Genomic DNA, 12,230 nt, shown 5'->3' on the forward strand with positions numbered 1-12,230 from the left:
CCTCTCTCTCTACCCCCCCCCCCCCTCCTCTCTCTCTACCCCCCCCTCCTCCTCTCTCTCTCTCTCCCCCCCCTCCTCTCTCTCTCTCTACCCCCCCTCCTCTCTCTTCTCTCCCCCCCCTCCTCTCTCCCCTCCTCTCCTCCCCCCCTCCTCTCTCCTCTCTCTCCCCCCCCCTCCTCTCTCTCTCTCCTCCCCCCCCTCTCCTCTCTCTCTCTCTCCCCCCCCCCTCCTCTCTCTCTCTCTCCCCCCCCCCCTCCTCTCTCTCTCTCTCCCCCCCTCCTCTCTCTCTCTCTCCCCCCCTCCTCTCTCTCTCTCTCCCCCCCTCACTGCCTTCCCTCCATTCTCCTCTTCGCCCTCTGCAGCCTCCTTCCCTCCACAGGAGATCGGGTGTATTTTCTGCCTCTGACATATCCGAAAGAGCAGACACCACACATTCACATAACTTATCCTCCTAGATTTTATCCTGTGGGTGTGGTTGAAAGCCAAAGTCTACAAAAAATTACACACAAGAGGCAAACTAATCATTTGGGCTATGAATAGCACTGCCTTCATAAAAGAAAGCCATACTTGGTGTTTCCAACAGAATTCAAAAGTACATTGAAGTCAAAAGTGGAAATCATGAAAATAAACTTTGAACTTAATAGTTTTTTGTTCTGCTTTCTTTTTGGGGTTACATTCTAACAGTTACATCTCCATGTACAATAAAATTGGTTATGTACTATATACTTTGTGTAGAATATCAACTTTCTTAACAAAATTTTAAAACTTAAACCGATATTATTTGTCTTACAGTTTGTACAGAGTATGACTACTACTGTGCATGTCGTCTTCCTAAGTGGCACACATTGTATGACACTTCATCAATACATTCTCCACATATGTTTCATTGTAATCTCAAGACTGACTTAATTAGCCACAAGAATGTGCTTTGTATTATAATCAACACAATTATAATGGACTGAGTGCTTTTTGACAATGTCAGAACACTGTAATCTAACTTCATTGAGCAAAGTCCTTTCTATTGTCATAGGGAAGAGAATGATTTGAACTTTGCTTTAAGCCATAAATTTGTGCTAAGATTTTGCATATGAAACAATAGATCAGTGCCTCCTTTTTTTTTCTGGGATCGTCATAGAGATGGGGTTGCATCAGTTGTGAAACATTTTCATTTTTCTGTGCTGTATATTCAGACAGCTAATGATGTACAGATGTTAATTAACTTAACCGTATTGCGCAAGGTTCCAGTTGGTAATGGTGTATGTATTATTCATCTATTGAAAGAATTATGATCACAGACTTCTGAATGTTGGGTAATCTGAAGAACTTTCCAACTTTCTGGTTACCTGTTTCTTTGATGATCTGGGTCCACAGTGTCTTTGGGTTTCCAATTTATGCCTTGCCCTCTCTTTTTACCTTTCAGTATGAACTGCAGCAAGTGTTCTTTATTTATCTCTTAGTACCTGACCGAGAAGAGAGCTGTAGAGTTTTTATTTCTTCAGTTTTTCGAGATGTTATGAGGTCATGATCATCTGTAGCAAATATGTTGAGGGATTTGAAGTGTTCATCTGGGAAACTGATTCGAAAGTTAATAGTCTCTTCACGATAGAAATTTTCATGGTCTAATATTTGCATTGCGCAAGATACAACATTTTGTCAGATGACAGTTGAGTGTAAGGTTCAGCTTCTTTTGCTCCTCTCATCAGGAGTTAACGAGCTCCTGGCTATATATAATTAGCTCCCTGCATCTATATTGAGAACATATTCCATTCCTTCAATATGGACGTCTTTCAGCTAATTCATGCTGTCCTAACAGCCCGCCTTCAGCAAATCCCTCTCCCTTCCTCCTCTTTCGGGCTTTTATTGCTCGTTCCCTATTGTGGGGCATTGCTTTTTTTTGTCTAGAGCGTGGTCTCCTCAAAGACCAATTTCTTCCGGATCACGACCTATGCCGTCTTAGTGATGGTTCTGTTACCCATTTTAGTGTCCCTTATGACACTGATATTCTGCTTTTGCTCACTTCCCCTCCCCCTTTCCCATCACTACGCTGGTCACCGCACAATGACCTCTGCAATATCAGCCACTTCCCATTGATTTGCTTATTCCCTTGCTGTCTCCCGATAGTCAGGATACTTTGCTGTGCTTTCCATCACGCAGATTGGCCTCCCAAGGCATGTTTACCCCAGCTTTATAAAGTTGTATTGATGAAGTTACCCATGGTATGTTTGATAGGATTATTCACTCAACCAGCATTGCCATTCCCCCGTTGACAGCTCCCTTTCACTGCTGGCTGGTCCCGTGGTGGAGCACGGCCATTGCCATTGCCATCTGTGATTACCATCTTGCAGCACCTTGAGTGGTTCCCATCCTACGCTGGTCTTACTACTTCTATACGGCTTCATGCCAAAGGCTGTTACTTAATCGAACAGACCAAGTGGGTGTGTTGGGAACACTTTGTCTCCTCCCTAGGTTCGTCTGTTCCTCTCTCGTGGGGTGGCAGCTGCACTTTGCACTCTACTAGATTGGTAATGGCATCTTCCATCCTGGGGTCTTGCCATCCTGTGTGGTCTTTCTGTGGATCTGCTGGTGCATTTTATCCCTTGTCAGGTGGAACCCTACATTGAACCTCTTACCGTATGAGAACATCTCGTGGTCGTCTCATCTTCCCATGATTCAGCCCCAGGCCTCTATTCTATCCATAACCACTTGCTTCAACACCTTAACCCCAGACAATGACAATAAGTCTTTCGGATTTCCAATAGTATTTGTCTCCGAGGGGTTTTCCCCTCTCAATGGAGGGACAGTACTGTGATTTCTGTCCTTAAGCCCAGTAAGGATCTGTTCATTGATATTTACCAGCCAATCAGTCTGAGCAACATCCCCTGAAATTGATGGTGGCTTGTTGGCTCTGTTGCATCCTCAAATCTCGGGACCCTTTATTTCCTTACCAGTGTGGCTTTCGGGAGGTACAGTATCTGATCAGTCACCTTCTTTAGTTGGAAACCACAGTTGGCAGGGCTTTTCTCAACGCTGCCATGTTGTCTTATTTTTCTTCGCTCTTGGTAAAGCCTAGCTTGGTGCCATCACATCTTACACCCCATGAGTGGGGTCTTTGGGGGCCTCCTCCCAATTTTTACTTGCCAGTTCATGTACCACCAATCATTCTGCGACCAAGGTTCTGTGTTAAGTATCCTTTTCCTCATTGCTATTAATAGACTTGTGGCCTTTGTTGCTCTGAATGTATAGCAAGTGTAGCAGCATCCAATGGCAGCGGTCGTGCAGAAGTTCAACTGGTGATAGTCCGTCTCGTGTATGGGAGTGATAGGGGACGAGAAAGAGTTGCACCGTCTGTTCTCATTTGTGGGTAGTGCGAAGCTTGACCATCTGTTACTTGAAAGTGCATATGAAGTGATCTGCTTCTCTGTTGGAGTGTGGGTGAAATGGAACGTTTGTTAGGCGACGAATGCTATTCAGTTCACAAAAATGTTCAAATTCACGTGAAGTGAACTGCGATCCATTGCCCGACAAGTATTTCTGGCAAACCTTCTATGTAAAATATTGAGGACAATGCTTGAATGGTGCTATGGGATGTGGTAGAGTTTGTATGCACTGCAAATGGAAACTTGGTAAAAGTCTACCACTATGAGCCAATGAGTGTTCCTGAATGGTCCTGCAAAGTCTGTGCACTTGTTGCCATGGCGATTGAGTGCTACGCCAAGCTGAAAATGTCTGTGGCATAGCGGATTGGTTCTCCGTGCATGCGCGACACTGTGCCGTCATCTGTTCAATGTGGGCTTCCATACCCTGGCAAGTACAGTGCCGGCACGCTAACTCTTCAGTGCAAACAATTGCCCAATGTACTTGGTGGTTGCAATCTCAACACATCCTTTTGCAACACTTTCGGAATAAGCACGCGGGATTGTCCACTGTCGTTTTGAACTAGAATCACATCCTGCTGAACTGAAAGGCAGGACTGATGTGCAAAATATCAGCACATAACTGAGTTCTTGATACTGTTCAATGAAAGAGATCAAGATGTGCGAATATAATTCAACAAAATCTTGAGATCTGGGTCTGCTTCCGTGGCCTGTGCTATTTTTCTGTTGTGCAAGGGAAAAGACTTCAATGATTCAGAGTCCTGTACATTGATTTGGCAACAAGATGCAGTAGATGCATCAAAATCAGTCTGGGCCAATCAGAAGGCAAGATAGGGCATCTGCATTGACATGATTTGCCGTAGGTCTGTACACAATTTCATACTGATACTGTGAGCCCAGTGCTCAATTTTTGAGCAGTGCATGTAGGAACCGGCTTTGACAGATGAAACACAGACTGCAAAGGTTTGTGGTCTCTCTCTAAATAGAACTTGCGACCTTACAAATAGTGATGAAATTTTGTCACACCATACAAAATAGTGAGAGCTTCTTTTTCTATTTGAGGACAATTGCACTGACTTTGAATTAACAACTTTGAGGCAAAAGCAATAGGTCTGTCTTGTGCACCAATTCTGTGCAGAAGCACAGCGCCAATTCCGTAGGAAGAAGCATCAAATTGCAAAATTGCTGGCTTAGCAGGGTCAAAATGCACTAAACATATGTAGCTATGCAAGGCATGTTTGAGTTTCCAAAATTCATCTTGACAGGCTTTAGTCCACATAAAAGGTACATTTTTGCGATGCAATGGAGCCACCATCTGAGCAGCATTCGGTATGAACCGAATACAGTGTCATCTTGCCTAGTACTGACTACAGTTCAGACACATTGCGAGGAACAGGCAGGTCACAGATTGCAAGCAAATGAGAATGGAGGGGGTGCACATCCTGACTGTTGATCACATGATCAGTTTGAAAAATGTCACACCTTTTTATTGTAAAAGTTGCTGCAACTATACTCAAATTTACACTTCCTAGTCCTGCCTGTTAATTCTGTGTACCACTGACAGTACATCTGTTCCGGCTTTTTCTGCAATTGAAAGAACTGATACCTGGCTGCAACTATTTGAACTTGCTGGTCATAGTGCCGAGGTAATGCTGCGATTACTTTGTCATAACTGAGTTCGTCGGAAGACACAGTTAGGAATCGTTTTTGTATTAACCTGAACACTGGGGACCCTGTAAGCAAAAGAAGGTATTGTAGCTTCACAGTACTGTAACTTGATGAACTGTACTATGAACTTGGAACTGTGTCAGGTATTAGAGCCATTCCTCTTCTGTCTCGTTAAATTGCCAGAACAGTCGTATGCCGGTCGGCGGCACTTGTTGGGCGTGTTGGTTGGTTGACTTCTGTTGTTGTGTGGCCGGTGCTGCTTGTGCAGCCAGAAGCTGTACAGCCATCAGCAAGGCAGCAATTTGTTGGTTCTGAAACTGAAAAGCTTGTGTTAGATCATCACATTGGTTGTCTGCAGCTGAGGTGTAGGGGGTGGGGTAGCTGTGGGTTACAGGAATACGTTAGGAAAAAAACAAACAAGCAAAGCCTCTGAAAAGAGAAAGTGGATTAATTCTGTGACTACCCTCCTGGAATACATGCAAGAATACAACAAAATGTAGCAAACACTCGAATACGATCACCCTTGCAATCTGAAACGCAAGCAAAGCAGACAAATTCTTCTTCACTGAAGGATTCTCTTCACCATCCTTTGTCATCTCGTTGTCTCTATAGAGCTGTAACACAGGAAGCAAGAAGAGGATGTTGTTTGGTGGCTGGTATACAAACTGCATGCATAAATTAACTGTGTTCTTTATTCATAACCAAAGAGCTACGTAAGTTAAGCTTCCGTGTGCTGTGGTACAAGCTCTTCTGTATAGTCCACATTTGCTATGGTGCTGGTGAAGTAGAAGTTCACTATGTGCTCTATTAGGGTTGTTACATGCTGCCTGTCTCTGAGTTACTGGTGGAGCTAACTGCTACTGAAATTCCAGCTGGGCTGCGACTGAGGGCACTGTAACTTACTTGGTGCTACAGACACGAACTCGCTGGCCCTCCGGTCCGCAGCAGCTATCTAAATACTGGCGACTGAGAGGGCATTGATGGTGCATTTCCTGCGACTTTTTTTTTTGGCCTCTTTCGATCTTCTTGCAACCTCTTTGCCACGTGGTGTGCTGGCGCCAACCAGCTTATGCCAGCACAATGTCTTAGTCAGTTTGTCTGAAATAAGTAAACACTGCTCCAGCAACTATCATTAATCTGTTCAAAGCTTAGTGTTTGTAAGGCCATCGTTCTATAAATATAATGAAAGGCTAATGTTAAAATACATGAAGGGGACAGTGTAATTGTTCTAGAGAGAACTCTTTGATGCGAAGTGCTGTTATGCCTGCGACATGCTTAACATCCTACCAAAACTCCATAGTATACAGTGAGTGTTCCGCTGACAAAGCCCTATAAAAATAATTATATGAAATATTGCTCCTTCTACAGTCGATTTTTAATTAATGTGTTTTACCAAAAGGAGAATTTACTTGAGAAAACTATAGAGTTGCTTGGAAAGGGAATGACTGATTAGTACTTAGTTTCAGAAAGAAATTCCTGTACTGCTACTACACATTTCAAAGGGACAATATTCCTAGCTACACAGTGATGATGATTATAGAGATAATAATCCTGAGGTAGGGATAAAACTGGCATTCCCAGTATCTCTATGACAAGGTCCCTGCCCTTGAAACTGCTCCTACTGTTAAACTTGCTCCGTGGAGCCACCCACTGTATCCATGGTATATGATTGTCAAAATCTGTGAAAGCTGTCCTTTGTAATGCCAGTCATATTTCCTCTCTATGTTCTGCAGATTGTGTCCATATGTAGCTTGATGTGTGGAATAAATGTATTCACATTGCAGAGAAATTTAAATTTTTTTCTTTCTAAAATTCACCACATTGGGAGCTCAGTTAAAATCCCATAGGGTAGTCTAGTCACGTATTTGTGATGTCTCCTCACCAATCACTGGAACAAGAAACACACAATTGGAGAACATGGGTGTCACCAGTTGTTTTTTGAATGGCACATTGCAGCTAGCATAGCTCAGTTATCATGGTGGATGCTGGATGGTGTCCAAATTTTTTTCTGTTTCATATTCCATATCTGCCTCGGAAGAAATCTTGTTCCTGGAAATCATATTCCATATCTGCCTCAGAAGAAATCTTGTTCCTGGAAATTTAAAATAAAATTGTGCGTTTTGATACTGTTTTTTAAAGCTGGTAAGAATTGTAGATTGTAGATTGTATTTTATTGGTCCTGTTGTCTACATAGCAGCTTATGCATAAGACATTGGACAAGTCAAGTTATAAATATACAGGCTGAAAGTAATTTCAAGGCATACATATTTAAGCTTACAATAATACACTTTACACACAAGTATTTATATAACACATTTCATAAATTTAAATATTCTTCAATGGAATAAAAGCAGTGATGCTGTAAATATGACTTTAGAGATTTTCCAAATGTATTGACCTCAGTGATAGCTTTTATGTTTTCAGGAAGTTTGTTATAAAGCATAACTCCCATGTGAAAAGTACCTTTTTGGCACAGTGCTGTGCTGATTTGAGTCATATGTAAGTTCCTGTTTTGTCTGGTAAAGTGCTCATGTATATCACAGTTTTTTTGTAGCCTCTGGTCCTTGCCTATTACATTTAATTTAAAGAACAAAAGGGTTTCCATAATGTATACACACGGTAATGGGGGAATACCAGATTTCTTAAACAGGGGTTTACAAGAGTCTCTAGGCTTGCACCCAAACAAGATTCTAATGGCCCTTTTTTGTAGTTTAAAAGTGCTACTAGCTATTTTAGAGTTTCCCCAGAAGGTGACCCCATATCTAAGACGAGAATGAAAGTACGCATGATATGCATTCAATACTGTTTTCTCACTACAGCATGATTTTAATGAACAAAGAAGATAACATGTTTTGCTCAGTTCTGCATTGAGACATTCAATATGCTTATTCCATTTGATGTTACTCTGCAGCCAAAGTCCTAAGAATTTGGTTTCAGTACTGTTACCAACTGGTTCGTCATTGATAGAGACTGATGGGATAAACATGTCCTTGTTAGGAACATTGTGGAATTTTAGAGCAACGGTTTTCTTACTGTTTATTACAAGCTGATTACTCTGTGCCCAGCTGCTAAGTTGTTTCGTGACCGTGTTTACTGTCTGCTGTAACTGTTCGTCGTCGTCTCCTTTTAGTAGAATCGTGGTGTCATCTGCAAATATGATTGATTTGTGTGCATCAATATTTAAGCTTAGATCATTTATGTACAGAAGAAACAGAAGGGGTCCCAATACGGATCCTTGGGTTACACCACATTTTATTTGTTTATAGTCAGATAAGTGATTAGATACAGTTTTTTGTTCAATATTTGTGTGCTTGACGCACACTGCCTGCATACGATTTGTCAGGAAGGAACTGATCCACTTGTTGGACAGACCTCGAATACCATATCTTTCTAGCTTTGATAGCAGAATTTTATGGTCCACCATGTCAAAAGCTTTTGACAACTCAATAAAGACTCCTATTGTTTCCTGTTTTTTGTCCGTCAGGTTTAGGATGGAATTGATGCACTCATAGACAGCAGTTGTCGTTGACCTCTTATTTCTGAACCCATGTTGTTCATTACATAGGATGCTGTTTTTATTTATAAATTTCATAAGTTTCTCATACATAACTTTTTCCAGTACTTTAGAGATGCAGGAGGAAATTGTGATGGGTCTGTAGTCATTTACATTGTCTTTATCCCCTTTTTTATATACAGGAATAACTTTTGATGTTTTTAACACATCAGGGAAAGTGCCTGCCTGAAGTGAGCAGTCGCATAAATGTGTGAGTACTTCAATTAGGTTTGATGCACTCTTCTTTAACATTGTTGCAGGTATACCATCAATACCTGCCGATTTGGAATTTTTTAGTCCTTTTATTGCTTTAGCTACTTCATCTTGTGAAACACAACTGATGTATATTGATCCTCTACATGTACTTATTTTATATTCATTTGCCTGGATGCTCTTAAAGTTTGATTGTAACATATTTTCAGCAACACCTGTGAAAAAGTTGTTAAATGTGTTAGCTACTTCTAAGGGGTTTGTTACTTTTTTATTTTTATGTGATAGTGTTATATTTTTCCAAGGTTGTCTGTATTCTCCACATTCTTTTTTTATAACACTCCACATAGCCTTTGATTTATTAGCTGAATTATAAATGATTTCATCATTATGCATTATTTTTGCTGCTTTTATTACTTTTCTTAATATTTTGGAGTATTTTTTATAGTATGCGCGTACTACAGGTGAGGAATTTTTTGAGTTACATATTTCATGAAGTAGTAGTTTCTTCTGGCATGAAACCCTTATTCCCTTTGTGATCCAGCTGTTTGTTCTAGAGTTTCCCCATATGGTTAATGTTTTCAGTGGGAATGCAATTTCAAAGAAATGGGTTAATGTATCAATGAAAGTGTCGAATTTTTCATTTATATCGTTCATTTTGTACACTCCTAGCCATTTTTCTTTCTGTAATAAGTTGTTGAAGTAGTTCACATTATGCTGATTATAGCTTCGATATGCTGTTCTAAAAGACATGTTGTTAATAATACTGCCTTGTACTTTTATGCTTAATATTTGAGCAAGATGATCACTAAAACCTGCATTGAAAATTTTTAGTGAGGTGTTGTGTAAACTCTTCTTTACTAGAAACTGATCAAGAGCTGTTTGACAAGTTTCTGATACTCGGGTAGCTACTTTTACTTCAGCCTTTAAATTGTAGGACGTTGCAAGGTTCAAAATGGTCTCCCTATTTCCACTATTTGTGAGGAAGTCAATATTGAAGTCACCACAGATTATCAATTCACAATCCATTTTATTTACTTTATTTAGCAATGACTCCATTTTGTTTAAGAAAAGTTCAAAATTCCCGGACGGTGATCGGTAAACTGTAGCAATAACCAGGTTGAGCTGAGTAATTTTTATAGCTGCAATTTCATAATCCTTTTCGACATTTGCCCTGGTTAAGTCAGGTAGTGTAATAAAATCTACGTTATCCTTTGTGTAAATTGCTACCCCACCCTGTTTGCTGTTTTTCGTGCAGTAGTAAGCAGCCAAGACAAATTTGTTTATTTTCGTATTCTGGATTAATTCTGGGTTAAGCCAGTGCTCAGAAATGCATAACACTGAGATATCATTAAGTTCATGTGTTAATAGAACGTTAATTTCATCGATCTTATTACGCAGGGATTGCACATTATGGTGATAAATTTTTAGTTCGGGCGTATTCACGATTTGGTAATTGGGAATCATATTTACAGCATCACATACCTCTAGTTTAAGTTAGTAACGTCAGCAGCGTTGTATTTTCGTTCTTCTTTCTTGTTTATTTTGTTTTCCTTGCTGTTGGAAGGATGTTCAGGAAGCTGATAAATTGTTCTATCCCTTACAAGTCTTTCTTTGATTATTTCACTAACACGATCACAAACAAATCTTTTCCCATCGTAGTTCAAATGCATTCCATGCTTCGTGTGCAGATTTCCATGCAGCTTGCTTATATCCAGTACATCGCACTTAGTATATTGAGAATCTCTTTGTGTTTTAAAAGGTGGTGCTCTAGAGAAGAGAAGTCTGTTTTGCCTCATTTATGATTTACATGTACCGTTAGATTCATAGACATTTGCAGGAAGTCTCGGAAGCAGAAAAAGATAGTTGGGACAATTGCAGTTCAGTGCACTACCAAAGAATGGTGAAAGAAATAAAGTAATGGAAACATACATTGCAGGTGGGTGCGCGAGTTCCTAGATGAAACAAACCAGGGTCTGGACCATCTTATAGAGTACCTCAGTTTCCGTCTGGTCATGATGAGGCATGAGCAGCGGGTCTCTGAATCAAGAACATCATCAGAGGAGAGATTGGCTGCGAGTGGCTCAGGATCTGGTATGTTTTTTAAAAAAAATATATTTCACCAAAACTATTCATAGCAGCCTAGTTAAAAAACTAATTTCTAAAAGCATGTTCCACAGCACTAAGACCATACATTTTTATCTCATACCTTCCATGAAAGATAATGTAAGTGTCTTCAGTTTGTCTGTCATATTTCTTATCTTTTCTATTTTACGCATGGGACTGAAGTAGTTTGCAAAAAAAATATTGTAACGATTTTAAAGTAACAATTTCGAAGAAAAAACACATTGGTAATTTTAACAGTTTCTTACTGTCACTCTATGAACAAAAGACTGCAGAAGGTTTATTTACCAAAAGTCTGCATTTATATGATTCACACTCATTAACTGTATGGTGAACACGTCTAACACATGCTTTACATTTGAAGGTTCCAGATTCAGTTTCCGTTGCTGGCCGAGACGCAAAGCTGTCCGCAGGCCAACATACCATTTTCAAGGTAGAAGACCAAAATGGATTGTGTGTTTTCTTTTTGTCTGTGCTTTTCATGTTTTGTTTCTTTGGTGCTGCAACGATTGAACAGTGACAGCCATATAACCTTTCCTCCTCCTTTCCTCTCCTCCAGCTGATAAGGTATTGAATGTTGTCCTAAAGTGACAAACTTCATTTCACAATAGCAGGATTTGATCTGAGAACCTGTTTCAAATAAGAGGTGGTTTTGTTGCATTAACAGTTTCTTGCTGAAATAAAAATTGCTCATTTTTGCTGGGATGGTTGTATTGCTCAGATGCAAATATTTCTAGGTCCCGATGTTGTTGTCACTGTCATGTTGCAATAGCCATAGACTGGGTGAAGCTTTATTTCTGAAGACGGCAATTGCATTATTCAGTTAAATCTGAAACGTTTCAGAGGTTCATGTCTTTCCAAGTATTTACACACAGTCTGTTGCTCAGAAGATTTATGATAGTGATGAAATGAAATGAAATGGTCGTATGGCATTGTTGGCCGGGAGGCCCCTTTCTGGGAAGTTCGGCCACCGTATAGTGATAGTTGTTAGTTTCTTTGAGCTATAGAACCAAACATTCAGTTAAACATTAAACCTAACAGTGAGCAAATTGATTTTATTCAATTTTGAGTTGTAAACTCAAATTGAGTCGGAATGGGTTGCTAGATGTTTCAGAACTGTAAAGGAGATAGTAAGGTATTAGCTCATACGGTGGATACTTGATGTATGTCTTTCTGTGTTCTCTCTGTAAGCTCAAACGCAGTTGTATACTTACCATAAGATGTTACTTTAATGTAAAACCTGGAGTTAGAACTGCTAGTTTAAACAGGGAAGTGTGGTGCAGGAACTGCCAATTAGGCAG

General features: G+C 40.2%; 1 protein-coding gene across 5 annotated transcripts in view; it reads left to right on the forward strand.

The window, feature by feature from the left end:
• LOC124787762 (formin-like protein) overlaps positions 1-12,230 on the forward strand; it is a 453,708-nt gene that overhangs the window by 355,358 nt on the left and 86,120 nt on the right. For 3 of the 5 annotated variants that reach the window (XM_047254638.1, XM_047254640.1, XM_047254639.1), the window contains exons 5-6: positions 10,745-10,899; positions 11,294-11,362. In XM_047254638.1, the coding sequence (XP_047110594.1) occupies positions 10,745-10,899; positions 11,294-11,362 (224 nt within the window). The remainder of the gene's footprint in view (positions 1-10,744; positions 10,900-11,293; positions 11,363-12,230) is intronic. The other 2 variants (XM_047254641.1, XM_047254642.1) reach the window with 1 other exon arrangement.

This window comes from Schistocerca piceifrons, chromosome 3 (genome assembly GCF_021461385.2).
Source record: "Schistocerca piceifrons isolate TAMUIC-IGC-003096 chromosome 3, iqSchPice1.1, whole genome shotgun sequence".
Lineage (NCBI taxonomy): Eukaryota > Metazoa > Arthropoda > Insecta > Orthoptera > Acrididae > Schistocerca > Schistocerca piceifrons.